Genomic DNA, 16,857 nt, shown 5'->3' with positions numbered 1-16,857 from the left:
TTAGTTACTCGCAGGCTGTTCTGGTTTTTTGCTGTTTGCACATAGCCATTTTCACATTGCATCTGTGTGGGAAAGGGTTTAATTCCTCGAGTCTTGCTGTTTTTGAGATAATTTTAGTTTCCAGTTAACATTTTTTTAGTTCTGGTTTGATTTAGCAGACTAGAATGATTGTAACAACTTTCAAAGAGGTCAGCCAAGGATTCTCATGGTGAAGTTTCAAGTAAATCGGCTTAATTATTTTGGATGAGTTGTCATTTGAGGTAAATTATTGATGACTAACAACAGACAAATGACAACACACGATGGACGACCATTGACGCTGGACGGCCATCGACCATAAAAGCTTAAAGCTAACAAGAGCCAACAAGACGGACATGATGGCATTAAATTGCTCACCGAAGTTCAAAATAACTGCCACTCTTATGGTGCAAATACTTGTCAAATTTGAAAAGTAAAATGAACAAGGACACTGATACCAGTGCAGCGCGAAAGTTTGTACCTGAAATAGTTATCAAATGAAACTGTCATGACAACATACATTGTGACTTTTTTGATACACAATTTAACACAACATATTCAAATATGCATTTTATTATATATATTAGTTACAAACAACAACAACAATACATTCAGACTTGCATACATTTAGAACAACACTTAATAATTTTACAGAGTTACAATTTTTAATCTTACACACAAAGATCAAGGTCATTCATTCAGAACAGAATAAGCTCTGAAAGCTCTAGCACTGATACTCTTTGATACAACTTCGCATATGCCATATGAAAATTAAAACTCAAACTTTGGCACTTAGATTAAAACATTCAGATCGACATTTCTTTTACAATAAAATAAAGATCAACTAATTCTAATACAACAAGTAATCATTATTTTTACAAATGTCTCAGAGTATGCAGATACATTCAAATTTTAACATTGCATATTATTTATATATTATTTATTACACATCAATAACATATAACAAAGACAAAAAGTCAATTAATTTATTTACCCACCCCTCAGCACTTCACACTTAGCTGAAAAAAAGTATACTAGCATGGAATACTAGAGTTTTTGTTTACAAAATTTCATGTAAACATTGTAGTTGAAACAAAAATTCTTGTCATAGTATATAAAATACTATACAATATACTTGGAAAAACTTGTAAGACATTGACCTGTACATTTTAAATTACTGTCAAAGCAAACTATTGTCTGTACCCAAAGTCCCTCAGACATCACATTTCATTTGATGGTGTTTCACTTCCCAAATATTTTTTCAAGAAGTTCCTATGTCTGTTTGAGTGTAACTTGTATATTAACCCATTTATGCCTAGTGGACTCTCCCATCCTTCTAAGTTGGATCAATTTATTTCCAAAATTAGGGATGTCTAATATATTTATTTCTATATTTAGAATATTTCTTACAGAAATTCCTTTAAGTCAACAGCGCAGACCCTGATGAGACGCCGCATGATGCGGCGTCTCATCTAGGTCTATGCTGTTTGCCAAGGCCTTTTTTCTAGACGATAGGCATAAATGGGTTAATAATGTCAATCTGGCACTGATTTCAAATGACATGGACACTGTTCTGACACAAGCCCAGCATGGAATTCTGTGAATTTGAATAATAAAAAAGGAAATTATCAGTGAACTTACCCCCCCAAAAAATAATTTAAAACAAGACTAGTGCCAAGCAATATATGTCCCCTAACGGCTCAACCATTGTCTGATTTTTTCTTATTTGTTGCCATAGCAACCAGAATTTTTGACGTAGGAACAAAATGAAATGACGTGCATAATGTCCCTTATGCCATCTATCCATGTTTCATGAAAAAATATGAAGAACTTTTACAGTTATCGCAGGATCCAGGAAAGTGTGACTGACGGACGGACTGACACACAGAGTGCAAACCATAAGTCCCCTCCGGTGAAACCGGTAGATGACAAAAAAATCTAAACCATTTTGCAGAAAATGTATTTCTCACTGGCTTACATAAAATTAATAGATGAGGGTGAAGCATGGCAATATGATCGTATATAAATTGCACTGTAAAAAGTATTGTTTATTTGACATTGAAAGTGTGGGCAATAAAATATTTTTAGCCAGACAAACAGCAAAGACCATCTACTTAATTGAATGTATGCAGCATCCAGAAATACTGCATCATCGGACCAAGCTATTCTTGTTTATGTTCTATTGCTGTGTGAAAGCTCAGTTGATCTGGACCCCAGAAGATCCGCTTGCACACAGGACACGGGTGTTTCTTCATTTTGTGCACCTTTACACAATGGGTAAATAGATTGCTCTTGTCCACAAAGGCTTTAGAACACACGCCACACTGGTGACGTTTTGTTTGGGTGTGCATATCTAGGTGCTTTTGGAACTTTTCACTGATGAAGACCTTATTACAAAATTCGCACATTTTTATATACGCACTTTTATCCTCCAGAGCTCTTTCCAGATGATGGTCTCGTAAATGTTTGGACAGGTAATAACTGGATTCAAAAATTGCAGAACAATACTGACATCTTGACTTTGGTTTCTTGAAGGATGCGCTGCCGAAAATATGGCGTTTTCGGTGATGAGCCAGCGACGTGTTATTGTAAAACTCAATGCCACAAATGTCGCAAACAAACACAGTCTCTTTTGTATGTCCATTTTCATGATCTCGTAAAATTTTGGCAGACTTGAGCACCTTTGAGCAATACTGACATTTGAACTCGTTCGTATGTGACTTTTCGTGGACTTTTAAGTCAGCAACCAGACCAAAACATTTCCCACATCTATGACAGGGATACTTGGCGCTGCTGTGAACTCGACTAGTGTGTCTGCGCAACTCTTTTGCTGAACTATACTCCTTCTCGCATATGAGGCATTTGTTGAACGGATTATCAATCACTTTCTCGACTCGATGCTCTTTTTTATGAAATCTAAATTCCGTCTTGTTACTGAAGGTCTGTCCACATTCCTTGCATGAGCTCCACACCTTCAGATGCACATCTTCGTTATGTTCACGGAGAAGTTTGTCTGAGGCGAATTTTTCATGACAGATTTCACACTCAAAGACTTTAGGATTGTGCTTCACCAGCTTGTGTCGTGAAACAGAAAATTTGGTCAGAAACACCATGTTGCAAATCTGGAACATGACAGGAAAAAATCGTTCTTAATAATGCCTTGATGTTTACAATAATTGGCAAAGTTAAAGCCAGGCCAACCTGTACACACGCTCTCGACATGAAATATAATGCAGGAGCGATAGATATAGTCACAGTTGCTTGCCATGTAGAGTTTTTAGGTGTGTTTCCTAATCTTGGACTGTTATCAAGATTTCCACCAAAGACTGAAAGCAACTGCAGAATATTGCAAAATACCTAAGGTTTTTTAATAGCTAACCTGATTGCTCAGGTGAGCTTTTCTGACCGGTCTTTGTCCTTTGTATGTCCGTCCGTCCGTAAACATTTGCTCCTTAACACTATAGAGGCCACATTTCTTGTCCCATCTTCATGAAACTTGGTCAAAAGCTTTGCCCCAATAAAATCTCGGCCGAGTTCGAAACTGGGTTGTGTCGGGTCAAAAACTAGGTCACTAGGTCAAAAAAAAGAAAAACCTTGTTAACACTGTAGAAGTCACATTTCATGCCGAAATCTTCATGTAACTTTGTCAAATGTTTGTCTCAATGATATCTTGGTTGAGTTCAAAAGTGGTTCTGATCCGTTGAAAAACATGGCCGCCATTGGGCGGGGCAGTTTTCCTTATTTGGCTATAGAGAAACCTAGTAAACACTCTAGAAGTCACAATTTTTGCCCAACCATCATGAAAGTTGGTGAAAACATTGGTTCAATTGATGTCTCGGACGAATTCGAAAATAGTCGAGATCGGTGAAAAAACATGGCCGCCAGTGGGCGGTGCATTTTTCTCTGTATGTATAAAGTGGAAGTTTTCCTGATTTGGCTATAGAGAAACCTTGTAAACACTCTAGAAGTCAAAATTTTTGCCCAATCATCATAAAAGTTGGTCAAAACATTGGTTTTATTGATATCTCGGACGAGTTTGAAAATGGTCGGGATTGGTGAAAAAACATGGCTGCCAGTGGGAGGGGCATTTTTCTCTATATGTATATAGTGAAAACATGTGAACACAGTAGAAGTCACATTTTTGGCCCAATTTTCATGACATTTGCTCAGAACATTTGTTTCCTTGATACGAGAGTTGAGTTCAAAAATGGTTCCGGTCAGTTGAATAACATGGCTGCTGGGAGGAGGCAGTTTTCTCATAATGCTCCCCCCCCCCTTCGAAGAAGAGGGGGTATATTGTTTTGCTCATGTCGGTCCATCTGTCCACCAGATGGTTTCCGAATGATTACTCAAGAGCGCTTATGCCAAGGATCATGAAACTTCATAGGTACATTGATCATAACTCGCAGATGACTCCTATTGATTTTTAGGTCACTAGGTCAAATGTTAAGGTCAGGATGACCCGAATTAGTACAATGGTTTCCGGATGATAACTCAAGAACACTTATGCCTAGGATCATGAAACTTCATAGATACATTGATCATGACTCGCAGATGACCCCTATTGAATTTCAGGTCACTAGGTCAAAGGTCAAGGTCACGGTGACCCAAAGCAGTAAAATGGTTTCCGGGTGATAACTCAAGAACGCTTATGCCTAGGATCATGAAACTTCAAAGCTACATTGATCATGACTAGAAATAACCACTATTGATTTTCAGGTCACTAGGTTAAAGGTCAAGGTCATGATGACCCCAAATAGTAAAATGGTTTCCAGATAATAACTCAAGAACGCTTAGGCCTAGGATCATGAAACTTCATAGGTACATTGATCATAACTGGTAGATGACCCCTATTGATTTTCAGGTCACTAGGTCAAAGGTCAAGGTCACCGTGACCCAAAGCAGTAAAATGGTTTCCGGATGATAACTCAAGAACGCTTATGCCTAGGATCATGAAACTTCAAAGCTACATTGATCATGACTAGAGATAACCCCTATTGATTTTCAGGTCACTAGGTTAAAGGTCAAGGTCATGATGACCCCAAATAGTAAAATAGTTTCCAGATGATAACTCAAGAACGCTTAGGCCTAGGATCATGAAACTTCATAGGTATATTGATCATAACTCGTAGATGACCCCTATTGATTTTCAAGTCACTAGGTCAAACGTCAAGGTCACCATGACCCAAAATAGTAAAATGGTTTCGACCCCAAATAGTAAAATGGTTTCTGGATGATAACTCAAGAACGCTCAGGCCTAGGATCATGAAATTTCATAGGTACATTGATCATGACTCGTAGATGACCCCTATTGATTTTCAGGCCACTAGGTCAAAGGCCAAGGTGACCCAAAATAGTAAAATGGTTTCCAGATGATAACTCAAGAGCTCTTATGCCTAGGATCATGAAACTTCATAGGTACATTGATCATGACTCGAAGATGACCCATATTGATTTTCAGGTCACTAGGTCAAAGGTCAAGGTCTGGGTGACCTGAAATAGTAAAATGGTGTCTGGATGATAACTCAAGAACGCTTATGCCTAGGATCATGAAACTTCATTGGTACAATGATTATGACTCGCAGATGATCCCTATTGATTTTCAGGTCACTAGGTCAAAGGTCACGGTGACCTGAAATAGTAAAATGGTTTCTGGATGATAACTCAAGAACGCTTATGCCTAGGTTCATGAAACTTCATAGGTATAGTGATCATGACTCGCAGATGACCCCGATTATCAGGTCACTAGGTCAAAGGTCAAGGTCACAGTGCCAAATAACATATTCACACAATGGCAGTAAAGGTCATGGTGACTCAACTTAGAAAATTGGTTTCTGGATGATAACTCAAGAATGCTTACGCCTAGGATCATGAAACTTCATAGGTATATTGATCACGACTGGTAGATGAAATAATGATTAAACTTGACCAGGATGTTTGTCTGGACAATATCTAGGTCAAGTTTGACATTCGGTAAAGATTGAATGAACCGACTCCTCTCAGGTGAGCAAACTAGGGCCATCTTGGCCCTCTTGTTCTATCAAAGTTTTATGATAAGGCTATAAAGTAAGGATTGATAGCAGATGTACTTAATATATCCAATAGAAATTAACTGTTTATAGTAGGCATGCAACAGGTTACAAAAAACATTAACCGTTTAACATTTAATGTTACCAGTTATTATTATCTTTGGTTTAAAGACAGAGTAAGCCAATCATATCGTTCCTGATTTATCTGTGCAGACTGCACAGGCTCATCTGGAAAGACACTTTACGCTCATGCACGAAGCCCAGTTTTCTGTCAAAGAGACTAAAATAAGAAACTTACTTCACAATTAAACAATGGGTTGGGTTTAGCCTTCGTTAGTCCGAGTTCATCAAGTTCGTTGGCATGAGCTGTCTTCATGTGACACACGAAGGCCCGGCGGCTACCAAAGTCTTCCTTGCACTTGTCACAGGACCAGGATGCATGCCACAGTTTCACGTGGCGAGTCAGAGAGAACTTGGTCGTGAAAGACTTTGTACATAGCTGAAAAGTCAAGGTCTAAATTGTGGCACATGGCTAGTGAGAGAGATCTTGGTCGTGAAAGAGTTTGTACTTAGCTGAAAAGTCAAGGTCTAAATTGTGGCACATGGCTAGTGAGAGAGATCTTGGTCGTGAAAGAGTTTGTACTTAGCTGAAAAGTCAAGGTCTAAATTGTGGCACATGGCTAGTGAGAGAGATCTTGGTCGTGAAAGAGTTTGTACTTAGCTGAAAAGTCAAGGTCTAAATTGTGGCACATGGCAAGTGAATGAGATCTTGGTCATGAAAGAGTTTGTACTTAGCTGAAAAGTAAAGGTCTAAATTGCGTATTGAAAAAACTGGCAAGTGATTGAGACATTATGAACTAAGTGGTGAAAGACTTTGTACATAGCTACATGTATAAAGTAAAAGACTAACTTGTGCAATGACAAAAACTGGCATGTGTTTGAGACATTTTGATATTGGTGGTGAAAGACTTTTTACATAGCTACTAAGTTAGACTTTTATTATAATTTCTATCCCTTTTTGGGTAGACATTGTACATTTGTACATAACTGCAAAGTAATGGTCGAAATTGTGCAATTCAAAACTAGCATGTGAATAAAACATTATGATTTCTATCCTTATTTCGATAGAACTGATAAAAACAAATTTGAAAGACTTAAAGAAATGGATGTACCCTGGAAATGGGCTCAAGAACAGTTTTTAAAGTCACATAAATACTAAAAACCAACGAATACTTCTTAAAATTTAAATGCTAGAATTGATATGTAATTATAGATTTAACAAGACACAAACTGTATCTCGTTAAATCTATTTTATCAGACAACATCTAGGGTTGAAATTTTGGCTATTTGGCTATTGCTTTAAGGATTTTTTATGGTTAAACTTTATTTTACAAAACATTCGTTGATTTTTAGTATTTATGTGGCTTTAAAATAACCCCTGTTTTTGAAAACAAATCAACACTTTAAATACTTCAAATGCATTAATGAATAAGTTTATATTATATGACCTTTTAATAAATACAATTTGATTGGTTGACACAGTGGATGGCATACGACAATATATATGATATACAGGGATCATATTTTCCGGCAACATCAATCGGTCTGGATTTAACTGGGTAAAATACGTCCGAAAATTTATACCCGAAATCGTGACAAATTACGTTAAAATATATACAATTGATTTTGCCATTCATGAAGGTGGTATAATAAAAGTACAAGTTAAATTCCTTTAGACATTTTTTAAACGTATATCATTGATATAATGGAATGTCCAGGAAACCCAGCAATATATTTTTGTCTAAAAATACCTGGCCTTGACACTCATTTTCAGATGCAAGAAATACTTTTTTCTGTAAATTAAAAAACCTATGCAGTCGTTTTTTAATGAATAAAATGTTTTTCTTAAATGATATACACACAAAACAATTCTCTAATAAAATATTGAGTTTACCACGAATTTGACCATCATAAATACAAACTTACATGACAGTTCACTTTTGAGGGCAGTCTCATTGCAGACTTTCTAAGATGTGATAGCTACAAAGATAAAACTCCATTTATGTTGTGGGAATATCAGGCTTAATGAGCGTTCATAGAAACTACTGTTAATAACTACTGTATATACCGGTAACTACTGTATATAACAACTGTATATAACTAACGTATATAACTACTGTATACTCATTTTTTTGTTGACATGAAATGTTTTGAATTCTTAAAAGCTGGCATTTTTGTTTGATTTTGAATTTGTGGATTTTCTTGCCAATGTCTAATACGGACACCAATTCAATTTCCATACACAGACTAGCAATACAATTTCACATTTATCCATGCTTGCTTTCAGTGCACTTAAGAAGAAAGTACTGCTTCGTTTTAGAAGCCTTCATATTCAGTTTTACTATTTAATCAGTATCAATTTCATATTGTTAGCAAACTTCTAGTGATAAGAGAAATATAAATATCTCAACATAGAACAACAACCAAAATAATGATACAAAGTTTATCGCCAATATGCAGTTAAGTTTTTACCATTTTACTAACACCATATCTATCCTTGGTATTAGCAAACAGCTTTTCTTTCTTTTTCTTAACGCATCTTGTCTTCATTCCCTTTTTTGAAGTACCAGCATCATCCGAATCTTCACCTTGTTTTGGCATGTTAGAACCAGTAGCGGTTTCCTTCTTTATGATGAGTGTCATGTCACCCATTTCATCCACGGATTCATCAATGTCTGTCTCAACATCTGTATCACAGTCATATGGATTTTCTTCTTCTATTTCAGATTTCACCTCCAATACAGAATCTGACAACAAAGAACCACCAAATAAGTTGTCTGCATCACTGCGTTGGGAAGAAATGTCATCGTCTTCTTTCAGGGTATTCCAATTGGTACCTGTTTCAACAGTAAAGTTAAAATACCATTAAATAATTATTATTATACATTTGTGATGATTTTGTGGGTTGACCCGCCACAAATTCCTCTTTTTACCCACATATTAGAGAGGTCACCAATTTATGTTACCACAAAAACCATGAAATTTGATGTGGACCAATATATATGATTTTGGCATTTTACAGTTTTCTGGTAAAATGTGTTTTAAATTAAGTATATCTGGTTCAGCCACTCAAAAATGTTGAGAAATTCCAATAATTTGCGCATTAATGTATATCAACGTTTGTCTCATTATTTTCTACTTTTTTTAATTTATAAGCGAGCACACTGTGTTTGAATGTTGCAATTAACATCAGAAAATATCACATTACCGCTTCATCGCTTTATTTATGAACGGTTACCTTGAATGTCAGTAACTTTGTAATACATGTATACTCACAAAACGTCTCAAACGCCTTTCCAATGTCAGGGTTGGATTGGACAAATTTTGCACCAAGGTTAGTTCCAGAACTCTTCACATCTGTCACTGACGAGGTATCAATAAACATCACAAAAGCATGCATGTCTGAAGTTTCAAATGCTTGGCACTGAAAAGAAAAAACGTGTGCTGCCACTGTTAGTTTCAAATGGCATAAAATATCATTTTGACACAAAAAGTATGATCTTGGTCTTCAAAGTTGTGGATTTTGGGTTTTATTATAATATTCAGTGAAGAATAGAAAGCTCAATTTACTCTCTTTATACATGATTTTTCTTTATAATCAATAAAATAATTATGCTTTGCACAAGATAATAAAACAAACAGCAAAATTCTATATATGGCCATGTGAAAGGGGTTTAATTTATATTTGTAAAGTGTCATCCCAGATTAGCCTGTGCAGTCCACAACTGCTAATCAGGGACGACACTTTCTGCTTTTATGATACATTCTGTTTAAAGAAAGCCTCTTCTTAGCAAATATCAAGACTATAGGCCGAAAGTGCCTTGCCTGCACAGGCTAATCTGGAACGACACTTTAAGCACATGAATTAAACACCCTTTTCACAGAGCAGGGCTTATATACATAAAAACCCTGCACCTCTTCGCACATCCTCTATAATTATATGAAGAATCATTCCTTTAACACTTTTTGGGTTATGGTCCGCACAATAAAATAATGCTGTGTAAATGAGGCTCTTCACGATAAAATATAGCAAGGCAATTACCTACAAAACCACTGAAGTTAACAATTATGTCCTCTGAAAATGTATGTTTAAGTTTGCTTACATGTATCCCGGGTACGGTACATATACTAAATTTTAAACGTACCTGGGAAATTAAACACTAAATCGGTCCTTGTAGGTTATTTTTTTAAATTAATTATATTCACATTTATGTAGATTTTCTATAAAATGGCCTCTAAATTATCGAAACTTATACTCAAAATGCATGTTGATACAGTTTTTTTTATAAAGAGAAGTTTGTTTAAGATCATTGGTAGCGCGTTACGACATCAGGTTTTAGGCGGGAATACAACTTGGGTACAGTCTTATATCGACCTGGTACGATTAAGTATATTTACCGTACCCAGGGTACATGTAAGTATACTTAAGAGTACCCGGGGTACATGTAAGTAGTACCCAAGCCAACAATGACCAATCAAGCCTTAATTGATTGTAGCTTTTGATGGTATGTCAGATCTTTCTTAATTTATCATATGTTTGATTTAATTTTAGTTCTATCTATCCTGTTGACCTTGGATATATTTGAACCGATTATTAGATAATAATGATGGAGAGTGGTGGTGTTTTCTTCTGATTAGAGTTAACCCTTTGCATGCTGGGAAATTTGTCGTCTGCAAAAATGTCGTCTGCTGTATTTCTAAAATTAGCATTTTCTTCGATTTTTTTTCAAAGAATACTATCAGAATAGCAAACAGTTTGGATCCTGATGAGACGCCACGTTCTGGATCCAAACTGTTTGCAAAGGCCTTTAAAATTTGGTTCCCGCACTGAAAGGGTTAAAATGTATGTATTTTCACTGTAAAAAAGTAATGCTCAAATGCAGTAATGTCAAATGTGATAGGCTATTCAATCATTAATATTTAATATATCAACATGGTGTTTAGACCCAAAACATTATTCCTTAAGTACCTAAATAAAACCCTGTTATCTGACAGATTTGACAAGTAAATCACGCAGGTTTGTTCATAAACAAAATCCAAAGGGCGCTAATGAAATACCGCAAAACAAACCGACCCCCGAGTTAACCAGGTTTGAGTATATATATATTTTTTGAAGACTCTGCTAGTAGTCGCATTAATAAGAATTTAGAGATACTTTTTATATGGGCTAAATTCTTTGGAACATCTCATCGGGGAAAAGTAAAAAATGTGTTGGAAACCAGAAAGTTAAAATTTTCATCAATTTGCGTAAAATTGCAAAATAACATTTCCAACTCATTCAGTTTTAGTTCAGAAGTCCATTTTTACCTCATTCAAATAGTGTCGAATTGAAGTTATAAATTCTTCAGTTTAACTTCTGCTTAAATCGCAACAATATCACTGACCTCTTGTCATATTATGAAACAGATTTTAATATCAACCAATCAGAAGAAGGCATAACGGTGTAACGTGTACTGTACGCGTTATTTTATTTAACATGAGCTTTTACCACCGACTTTTACCTAACTAGATCTAGTATGCTCATCTTTTTTTATTTAATAAGCGTATGTTCAAAACAGATATGGTGCAGTTTCTATTCACTGTTCTAAGTTTCAGCAACTTTTTATGCATGTCTTTTTGCATCTCTGTCTGTGTTGTTTTATGTACATAAATTCTTCGTTACATAGGACGGTATACTGTACGATCTGTATCAATATTATTTATGTACAGTATAAAAATAAAAGATGCAAATTATTTCAGAACTTTTTAATTGTCACTTTAGAAAAAAAATGCTTAATTAATCCAGATAAGTATAATAACATCGGCTTACTATATATAACGCTCTGCACTACATCAGACACACGCAAACTGTATTTTACGCCGTATATTCTTCTACATCTAAACCAGATGCTTTACATCGAGGTCGTGTTATTGATTTATATCTACACAGCGAGCGAATCGAGAGATATTGAAAATTTGAATAGTGGTTGGATCTAAATTGCTCAGGCGTGCAAAATTCAAAGTGTCATTACATAACTTTTTCGGAACATTATCGAGAAATAAATTATCTACACAGGTATGTAAATATTAATGCAATCCGTTGATATTAAGCGTCTGATATCAGGGCTTGGATGTTGCGCACAAAATCCTTGCGCAACAATATAGGCAAAGAAGGCAAAATGTCCACCATTATTCAAATGGGTCCCCCGTTGTACGCTCCAAATATTACCAATATAAAAAGTAGCTTAATATTTGAGAGCTTCAACAAGTTGGCCTAACTCTGCTAGGTGCAATTAACAACACTCAACGGGTTGTAAAAACCACCAATAGATTATACCTTATTTTTTGTTATTGTTAAATTAAAGAAACTAACGTACCAGATCAGCTACTCTCGCCAATATTTCATGGGGCGTTGGTTTTGGTGCCATAGCTACACTCATCTCCTTTTCGTATCCCGAAATTAATTTGTCAACTAAATGACAAAATGACAATGAGGGGAGGCAATCATCGCGATACATTACAGTCGAGCCGGCAACCAAAACGTCAACCGGCCACATATTGGGCATTGTGAAGAGGTAACAATGCTTCGGTTAAAACGTAAATATCCCCTCTTTTGGTCCGCACACCAAACTATCTTCGATGCTTCTTTGGTAACTAATATGTTGCTTTTTCTCTAGCGTAAGAATATAATATTTTCTCTGTCCTATTTTGTTCGCGTATGAATACAGTATTATAGAATGGTAATACGATTGTACAGTCGACTGTTTCATCATTTTCTACAAAAATGCAATTTATTCCGTAAGTGAACATATTTTGAGAAAAAATTGTATTCTAATATATACTCCCGTTATTTGGTCCGGGAGAAATGAAACTATTAGCATTTCATTGTATGTTTAATAAGCGGATCAAATAATAAGAATACATTATAGAGGTGCAGACTCTTTTGTTCCGGACCAAATAACGGGAGTATATATATATATATAGCGACTGCGATGCATTTACATCCAACATTTATTCATAATGCAAGGCCATACCCGTAGCCAGGGGGGGGGGGTGCGTTCTTTTTGACGATTAAAAAACCTTTTTGACGATTAAAAAACATTGTACTTCAGTTCAAAGACCTATAGATGTAGTTATCTATAGGTCTTTGTTCAGTTGTAGTTGCAACTTCATTTGACGCAAAAACGGTTATTTAATTTTTCCAGGAACCCAGTGATTCTTGGTTTTAAGCGTTAAAATAATGTTGTATTCAATATGCAGCTGACAGGTCACCATTTAATTAATTTTTCGATTAAGTCGTTCCCAAGATAGCGCGATATTTTTATTTACAATTTTTAACCGTTGAATTGTTGAAATCAACACAAATTTTGACAGCAAAATTTTAGAATATCTAGGAAGTCGGTCCCCGCAAAATGGAATTAGAATCTGTGTTATAAATGGATACTTTTTTCTGTATAATGCATAATTATTTATCTGGCACTTTAATCCGTATAAAATCGATAATTGTTTATAGATAGTTGATACTAAATGATTGTTTTGTAACTTTTGTCATCGTTATTAATGTCTGTTAAAGCCATAACTTTAATAGATATCATAACAAAATGATGAAGCCACGATTTATAACAATTACACATTGTGCACAGAATTTTTGACAGACAGCGTTGTCTTTTTGTTATATCCCCGTACAACCATTTACGGATCCGCTAAATGGTTTTCCAGCAACAAAAATATCAACTATGCTCAAGACAGGCTATTATGTTGTTGAACGACAAGAACACAAATCATTTCTACAAAGCAATCTAGCTTTTTTTGTAGTTTACCAACACTTAATGACATCTGTTCTGCTCCACATGCATAACTTTCCACAATGTTTTAATTATGTCAAACTTGACACTAGGAATGCCCTGCTCTCAAACAGTTGTAATAATCAATTTAAAGGTTAAAGCATATGATCAGGTGGACGTTAACGTTTAATGTTCATCAACTGTGACGGATCTTGAGCATATAATGGGCAAATAAGTACATCTTCTTTCTTCGAAGTCCTGGTATACATTGTTAAGGACTTTGAGACCATAGGGCCAGTAGTTTGCGGTTATAGGGTCTTAATGAGGCCTTAAGTGTTATATTTTTCTGAAATTCGTTTAGAAAAAGATAACTTATTTGTTAAAAATAGTTTAAAAAAATTAAAGTAACCAGTCATACCATTTTTATCTCTTTTTATTATTGATGCATATTAGAGAAGACCCAGTTTTGTTAATCAGTGTTTGTTGTAAAAGTCACTATTAGCACGTTTAGAGCAATGCTAACCCTCTGGTACTATCCATAGTAGCAGACAAACAATTGGTTTGAAAAAAAAATAAGTCAAATATTTCCATTTAATTTGCTCGATTTATGAATGGTAGAATGTTGGAATGGTGAAGCACACAACTTTTATTAAGATTCCAAGATTCCAATAAATAATGATATTTTATACCGTTCTTATTGTTTGATTTAACATTCTATAAATGTATTGTTGCATATGTAAACAAAGTGTGTGCGCGCATACTAGTGTCGGGTTAAAAATGCTCTATAACTTCAGTCTCTAAATACAGTTAAAAGGCGACCAGAATGCAGTAGGTTACATTTAATTTTCAAAATTTTCTAGGAAAGGACCTCCAAAGCCCCCGATTGCAGGAGGGGAACATCCCCTCCCGCACATACCCCCTTCGCCACTTCGTTGCTCAATAAAAATCGTCGATGGCAAAAATTCGCACCCCCCTTTTCAACACCCTGGCTACGGGCCTGCATAGCGAGAAACTTTCCGGAAAGAGGGTTTCTTTGTGGGGTCATATTTTTAAAACTGGGGCGTGGTATTTTTGGGGGTTAGTGAGTTAAAGATTTAAATTTGAAATTGTTAACATTTTTAAGTATTTAACATGAGCGGACCAAATAACGGGGGTATATATAGAGGCACAGAACTCTTTTGGTCCGGACCAAATAACGGGAGTATATATATAGCGAGCGCGATGCTTTTTTTACATCCAACATTTATTCATCATGCAAGGAGAGGAACTTTCCGGAAAAAGGGTTTCTTTGTGGGGTCATATTCATAAAACTGGGACTTGGTATTTTTTGGGGGAAGTGTCTTACAGATTTTAAAATGAAATTATTAACATTTTCAAGTATTATATGAATGGGAAGACCAATTAACGGGAGTATATATAGAGGCGCAGAACTCTTTTGGTCCGCTTGCTGCAGAATTACCATAGCGCGGACCAAATAATCTCAGGCTTGCATGGCTAATGAGCTTCGACGGATCATGCAGTAAATACACCACACTGCGTTATGATTGTAAACCGCAGTTCACAGTTTAAATGTTTTCGGTCAAGGTTTAATGGGATTTCATGTTTAGATAAGATCATACTATTTTCACTGACATGCAGTTGTGTTTGAGATGGAAACACGACAACATCGGCGGAAGGTTTATAAACAACGGATGCTTTCTTGGAATTAATTGGAAAGGGAAATAAGGAAAGTTTATTTCAAATAATGACGGAATAAACTGTAGTATTTTTAGAAACATACTATAGATATTTGCTACTTTTTCCTAGTTTCCGGAAACAGACGGAATAAGCCGAAATTGATATATATTTACATCCGGACTACTTTCTTTTTTTTTTTTTGACTCTGAAGGACCGGGCGGCCGGTCCTTATGCAATTTTATTTTAAATAATTTCAATAATATATATCTCTGTTCCTATACAAAATTATACATGGTTCGCGGACCAAAAGAGGCGATAATGCCACAATCTCATTATTCTTATGTATTTTATGTTCGCCGCTGTATATAAAATGCATATTTCGTGGAATAATGCCACATTTGTGTCACTTGATAGTTAGGTTTTCTATGTAACAATTTTTAACAATCTTCATTATTTGTAAACAACCCCAGCTCAGGGATGAAATGCACTATTATTGGGAAAATATATCGATAGTACGTTTGAAAGACTTAACAGCCAGTTGTAAAGCTAAAACATTTGCTCACACAAATCCTCTGTTCTAATTGAGATGAGGCCAACATTTTCTATAAATTATTTTTTTCTAAAAATGTAGATTTTATATTATAATAGATGTAATATATGTATGTTAAAATATACATTTATTGATATAATGACTAATGGAAAATGAAGTAGTGTTCAATAGCTTCATATGTCTGGCTATTTTAACCCGTATGTAAAAAACAACAACATTTAATAGGGCCTAATGTGCATAAGTTATGGTTCAAAATCTACTAATGACAGTCCTATCTCGCGTACGAGTTGTGCAATAAGTAAACCAGCGGCGTGTTTTAACAGGGACCTGTTTGTATTGGTCCCTGCCCAGCAAACATTTAAAATCGGTCCGATATTTATTTCAATATCGGCCCGACATCGGTAATTACATCGGCCCGAGACCGGGAGTGCAACACGGCGCAATGTTGGCCCGACGTCGGTATGTATATCGGCCCGAGATCGGTAATTACATCGGCCCGAGATCGGGAGTGCAACACGGCTCGATATTGGCCCGACATTGGTATGTATATCGGCGATACCTTCTTGAGCCAGCATGGTGCCGACATACTTTTAACCATTCCTCAGTCCCTGTCTAGCCTCAATTGTTTTTAATTGTTGTTGGTAGTGTTAAGGGCCTACCATTAAAACAGTTTCTTAAATAAATGAAAGAACATTTTCTTCAAACAACATTTTATTTTTACATTCTTTTTAACCAAACTGGAACACAGTATTTGCTAATT

At 35.7% G+C, this 16,857-nt stretch overlaps 1 protein-coding gene across 5 annotated transcripts in view; it reads right to left on the bottom strand.

The window, feature by feature from the left end:
• Positions 1-575: 575 nt before the first annotated feature.
• LOC127867381 (zinc finger protein 14-like) overlaps positions 576-16,857 on the bottom strand; it is a 74,309-nt gene continuing 58,027 nt past the window's right edge. For 2 of the 5 annotated variants that reach the window (XM_052408495.1, XM_052408493.1), the window contains exons 2-6: positions 9,384-9,531; positions 8,580-8,944; positions 8,034-8,087; positions 6,346-6,546; positions 576-3,140 (exon numbers count right to left, since the gene is read on the bottom strand). In XM_052408495.1, coding sequence (XP_052264455.1) covers positions 2,181-3,140; positions 6,346-6,546; positions 8,034-8,087; positions 8,580-8,944; positions 9,384-9,531 — 1,728 coding nt within the window. In that variant the 3' untranslated portion in view covers positions 576-2,180. Of the gene's footprint in view, positions 3,141-6,345; positions 6,547-8,033; positions 8,088-8,579; positions 8,945-9,383; positions 9,532-12,463; positions 12,722-16,857 lie in introns of those variants that run through there. The other 3 variants (XM_052408492.1, XM_052408494.1, XM_052408490.1) reach the window with 2 other exon arrangements.

This window comes from Dreissena polymorpha, chromosome 2 (assembly GCF_020536995.1).
Source record: "Dreissena polymorpha isolate Duluth1 chromosome 2, UMN_Dpol_1.0, whole genome shotgun sequence".
Classification (NCBI taxonomy): Eukaryota; Metazoa; Mollusca; class Bivalvia; order Myida; family Dreissenidae; genus Dreissena; species Dreissena polymorpha.
Note: the sequence above shows the minus strand (reverse complement) of the source record. Positions and strands in the feature narration are given on the sequence as shown.